A 6,000-nucleotide genomic window follows, 5' to 3' on the forward strand; every position below is an offset into this window, starting at 1 on the left:
GAACCTGAGGCTGCCTCAGCCTCAGGTTCCGATCAAAAAAACTCTGTGTGAACTTACCCTAAGAGTTGGTCCTCTCACTGCTATGACATCACCTACCCTACTGAGCAGCAAGAGCTTTGCTCCAAGGCTGAAGTCCCACTCCCAGTGGACCAACTGCCTCATTTGCACAAGACTTCAAAGTTGCTTTTTAACAGCTAAGTCCCTTTTAAATAGATGAATGGGGCTGAGGTGCAATGCCAATCACAACTGCTATACATTGCACTGAACAAAAGCAACCTCATCTATCTTGACAAGTTTGCCTAAAACAACACTAAAAGCATTGCACGATGGCCAAACACTGCTTAGCCCTATATGTGTAAACAAAAAAACATGTTGGAAAAAAAACACTTCAAATCCATGTTAAAAAAAATTAAAAACAAAGGGGTTGTTCAGCTTTTTCATACAATTGACCTATCCTTAGATATGGATATTAGATTGGCAGGGTTCTAATACCCAGCATCTCCACCAATCAGCTGTTCTCAGTGGGCTGTGGACCTATACCGTGAAGGGAGCCACAAGCAGGTGAGTGAATTCCAACAAGTCTGACCTTTCTTTTCTCTTACATCTTCTGTCAGGGATGATTTGGGAGGCACCCATACATATTAGATGGTTGGCCAGTCCTGCCAAAATCAGTAGGATCAGCCAATAGGCACCGAATGTGTTTGTCCAGCTATAGACATGAGATATTTGTAGGGAAAGGCAACCAATTTTGGTGAGAACCAAGGGTGTAAGCAGGGAGGCAGTTAAAACCACCCCTTGCAGTCTCTGGTCTGTCACAGGCCTATTTCAAAGTCATGGCATGGGGCAAGATGAGAGTGGTGGTGCTTGTAGGGGATGTATTTGGTGAAGATTATTCACCTTCATCACCAAACTCACAGCACAGCAGAAGAGCAGTGGTGCATTGGACCTTGCAGATGATCGGGAAGGGGTGGTAACTAGAGATGAGCGAGTACTGTTCGGATCAGCCGATCCGAACAGCACGCTCCATAGAAATGAATGGATGCCCCTGGTACTTCCGCTTTGACGGCGGCCGGCCGCTTAACCCCCCCCCCCCCCCCCAGAACCTTGGTTATGATGATGATGATGATAAAGCTCATCATCATAATTAAAGTTAACAGATTGAAGTGGGGTGGAATCTTTGATTTGGATCAGCAGTAGCAGTAGGGGCTACATATCCCACCAAAACTGGCTGTAATATAATAACTAATAGCTATGTCATAAGTAACACCTACACCAGATTGTGGCTACCGTAAGACTACAAGCAAAACAAATTTTCTACAGCCAACACAAGCGTTTACCAAATAATAAAAATAAAAAATTTCTATATGAGCTTTTTGCAGTCCCACACGAGCATTATGCAGCTGCTCATAGACAATGATAATGATGGAATGGCAGAGGTTTTCATCCAGTGTGACATTGCCCTTGGCCAAGTTTTAATCAAACCCAGTCAATATTTTGTGTCTATGTAGATGCACATGAAGATAAATAAGCCATTACTTTTCTTTATGTTACAAAAGTGTCAACATGATTATTCATTTCCAGAAATATTGCATGACTGCCAAATTGTCTATAATGGTCTATGTTAGTGAGAAATGGCAAATAACGTGAATCACATAAAAAATTAAGCTGATCCTAGAGCCACATTATTCTTTAAAGGGGCTCCATCATTGGGAAGAGTCATTTTTAACTAAACATATACTTGCATAGCCTTTAGCAAGGTTATTCCACACATACCTTTTGTAAGTTAAATCCCTCAGCAGTTTTTCAATAAGCCCGCTTTTATTCATATGCTAATTAGCCTCCAGCGGACTTTCTGTTACCATTATATCTACCAGAACACTGCTGGCATTTCCGTAGACATAATTGACATGCTGCGATTTACAAAACTGTGCCGGTTTTGGAAATCGCAGTGTGTCCACGCTGCGGTTTTTACCGCAAAGTGGGCATGGGATTCGCATGAATCTCATCCACTTTGCAGTTACTGTAAAGCGCTGCAATTTTTTCCCGCGGCATTTCCGGCGCGGGCAAATCGTGGCATTTCCGGCCCATGGGGCCCCGGCCTAAAGGTTATTGCCATTCTATAAAGAGATGACAATACACACTGACACTATCAATCTAGGTTTTTCTTAGTTGAATCTTACTTTCTTCTATTCCTAGAGAGGTCATGTGACTGCTCTCACTGCACTTTCTACCCTTCCTATGGTAAAGGAGTTGCTACTGCATCCAGAGACTGGTGATCTCAGCACCTAAAGGAGACACTATCTACAGTTCCACTGACATATCACTCTCAGCTAGACAGTGGTGATGTCAATACTGAAGGGCAGCCTGCAGCTATAAAGAAGAGCCAATGAGAGGGAGGAGGCATGTCTTTGAACTCTCTCCCGGCTGGCATGTCGCGAATAATGTTGCGAGAGCCAGAACGAATCCTAAAAAATAAAAACAATCTATGGAGAGCAACTCAGAGGTGGATTAGAAAGCAAGTTACTATTTTTTTAATATATGATTTTGAGCCTGGAAAACCCCTTTAAGAGGCATAGGGCATGTTAATCATTGTGTCTCCTTCTAAAGTTCCTCTTCCACTGCCTGGTACTGATTCACCTCAGTTCACCTTGGACTGCATTTGTAATTTTTCCACAGTGAAAAAATACCAGATAATTTTTAATATCCGCTTTAGACTAGGTACCAAATAGTACTAGAAAGACACGTGTCGAAACACGGCTAAACTGGTTGGTTGTATATATACTATAAGGCTAAGTTCAGACTGAGTATTTTGGACCAGAATCTGAGGCGGAGGCCGCCTCAAGTTCCTGTCCAAAATACGGGGTAGCTGCGACTGGATGCCGATGCACTGCACTGCCATCCGGATTAGGCCCAAATGAATGAGCAGGTCTGTTCTTTTTTCTGGGAGTCAGAACAAACCACATACAGCCTCAAAATCCTGACCAAAATACCCCGTGTGAACTCAGCCTAAGTGACAACCAACTACATGAAACAAAACAACTTCATAGTACCGAATTGTGTCAAAATGGACCAAATATACTGCAAGTTTTTCTTCCACAACAGCAATCCTGGCCACACTGCTTGTGTAAAGAACTGCAGCACAGCTCCATTTACTAAATCAACTCTGCTACCCCTTTATTTTCAGGACCCAGAGGATCAAAAAGTGATGACAAGTAGTGAAATACTGAAAATATGATAGAGATGCCAGTAGCTCAAAATCCAAACAAATGATAACAAATAGGCAACTAAGGATAGGTTCACACTACTGTTATTAATGTCCTAAGATTAATGTCCAACAGACATTATTTGAAGAATACAGACAGAGCACTCTCTGTCCGATATCTGTTTGCATTTACCTTCATGTTTTAAAGCATAACAGAAGTTTTCTTCCAACATGATTTTCACTTTTCTTGAATGTAGGACCTTTTCTTCCATTATTGCTTTCAACAATTAGTGTCCATTGCTGTCATCCTACGACAGATGACAGCAACAGACATTAATAAAACAAGGCAGGAAGGTTTGGGACGCCTTGGCCCAACAAATTAACTTTAACTCACACCTGAAAACAGGAGCACTTGTTCAGCTGCCCACTTGGGGACCCCCTGTATGGAAACCTATCTGCATAAAAAAGTGGTTACCTAAGGAAACCTGCGGACCACTTAGACTATAATGGGGTCCATGTGGTTACCGCACGAAAAATGCAGAGGGAAAAGTGCTGCTTGCAGGACTTTTCTCTCCACATATTTCATGCGGATAGGGGAACGGAATGGCCCGAACACAGATGTGAACTGGGCCTTAATATATATGGGATGCCTTCTCCTGACTTGTCCTTTCCAATGCTGATCTCTGGCTACAGAAATTAACACAGGAAGTCATTTTGACCCCTTGATACCATGGAAGTACTGTAATACCTAAAGCATCCTGGCCTATATAACAGATGCCAGTCATGTACTGTATAAAAGATATACATGGCTATTTGTTACTGCTTTCTATGAAACAATTAGAGACATATTTGTTAACAATGCACAACCTCAGTCATAATAAAACATATGGCGCAAAGTATACAGTATTGTAAATTCAGCAAACACAAGCATTGCCTTATACACACCTCTAATTCCACCTATAAATGCAGGTAGAACATATATTTCGGCATGTATGTACTAAGCTAGGATTGGGGCGATGTGATGACCAGCAGCATGTGACACAGATGTCTCTTATTGGTTGTAGTGTGGATCTCCACCAGTAGGAGCGTCTGAGGAGATCTCACACTGACAAAGAGCACAGCTGTCATAGCCATCTCCTTCCCTGGAAGCATGGCTATGGGCTCACATCACAGCTAAGATTTCATATATGGGGCCACCTGTACAGGGCACGGCAGACATATATGTGTAGTAGAGATATATTGATGTAGGGGCCTAGGTGTATCCTGTGTGTACAGACACATATAATATACACAGCAGTGTGGCACCAGAGGTTACTGTGTGTCTGTTGTCTGCCATGACCCCAAGCACTTGGGCCCCCTGCACTGTGAATGGTGAGGGCACCTCCTCCATCTCCAGCTGTCGGTCCCATAACCTTACAGAGTGGGGGCGGTGGTGGTGCTCGCCATTAACCCCCGCCGCGCTGGAGCCCCCAACAGGCGGGTTACCTTGTCTATGGTGCCCGGCAGCAGCCTCTCCAGCAGTCTGCATAGCACCACCCCATCCTTCAGGGACGCCTGCAGGAAGCCCTCCGGGTCGGAAATAGTCTTCTTGGGAGACTCCAGCACCCCGAGTGTTATCAGCCATGTAACGGTCTGCTCTGCTGAATTCATGGCTCACTGAGGACACAGGGGGCAGGGGCAACCAGCGCAGGCTCCCCCGAATATCGCCCCTTCCCCCTTTCTGAGGAGATGTGCTGCTGCTTTCCAGTAGTTCACATTGAAGCCCGGGCTGCTGTCGCTGATCCCTCCTTTCCTGGGTAGATGCAGATGATGACGCCTCGATGCTGTAGAAAATGCAGCAGGTCCACTCCCTCTCCTCCTCCCCCTCCTATTCCTGGCTCTCCCTTGCAGCCCCCCTTTCTTTCATGGCTGGGCCTGGCAGCCTGTCATTGCATACACAACCTGCAGTACTGCCTCAGTCTGAACTCTTCCCAGGCTCCTGGAGATCACTGGCACTGGATTTACTGTATGAGGCTGCGGCACATCTGAAGCCACAGGCTCAGAGCACAGTAGAAGGGCAGAGAGTCATGTTACTATGGCTAATCTCTCTTTATGCATGGAAATCCACACCATTGGCTGATTCCTGAGGATCACTGCAGCCTACAGGGCCCTCCATTATCTCTGTTTATTAGGCTCCCCTACTACTCAGTATATATGTAGGAATAAACCACTGCACCTTCCTCTCAACTTGCTAGTGTAAGGAGTCTTTTAGTCAATGCTCCAGAAATTCACAGAATTTGAAGAGCAACAATTTAGCAATAGCAATGTCCAGATTATCGCAGTATATGTATGTCACGGAGCAAAGGTATACGTCCTTCCTCCGGAAGGTCTTTTGAATCAACACGGACGCAAGAGGTCGGGAGACAACAGCAATTTATTGTAATCCACAAAGTTAGTAGCCGGCGGCGGTCACATCAACCGTAATAACAATAAGTCCACAGAAGTCACAATCCAATGATAGCTTTGGTTCCTTGGTCCTGTAACTAAATCCTGGCTCTCTGCAGAGCTGTGCACAGGCCGGCTAACACATACTAACTGCTAGCTACAACTATATACTAAGACTGTTACACCTATATCTGTGGGTGGGAAGGGCTGAGTCACAGATCCTTCCCCCCCTCACCTATACCAAGGAGAGCAGACTCCCTGTCTACTATGGACAATGCACCATCCAACATCTTCTTGGAGACACTGATCAGATTATCTCCACCCATTGTCCTCACTAGTTAGAGGTATTTGCATACAATGTGCTAACACACTAG

At 44.8% G+C, this 6,000-nt stretch overlaps 1 protein-coding gene across 4 annotated transcripts in view; it reads right to left on the reverse strand.

Moving 5' to 3' along the window:
* The window catches only part of ARHGEF7 (Rho guanine nucleotide exchange factor 7), an 85,986-nt gene extending 80,961 nt beyond the window's left edge, over positions 1-5,025 (reverse strand). For 3 of the 4 annotated variants that reach the window (XM_075265281.1, XM_075265284.1, XM_075265283.1), the window contains exon 1: positions 4,688-5,024. In XM_075265281.1, the coding sequence (XP_075121382.1) occupies positions 4,688-4,852 (165 nt within the window). In that variant the 5' untranslated portion in view covers positions 4,853-5,024. Of the gene's footprint in view, positions 1-4,687 lie in introns of all 4 variants that reach the window. The other variant, XM_075265280.1, reaches the window with a different exon arrangement.
* Positions 5,026-6,000: the final 975 nt, after the last annotated feature.

Source organism: Leptodactylus fuscus, chromosome 2 (assembly GCF_031893055.1).
Source record: "Leptodactylus fuscus isolate aLepFus1 chromosome 2, aLepFus1.hap2, whole genome shotgun sequence".
Lineage (NCBI taxonomy): Eukaryota > Metazoa > Chordata > Amphibia > Anura > Leptodactylidae > Leptodactylus > Leptodactylus fuscus.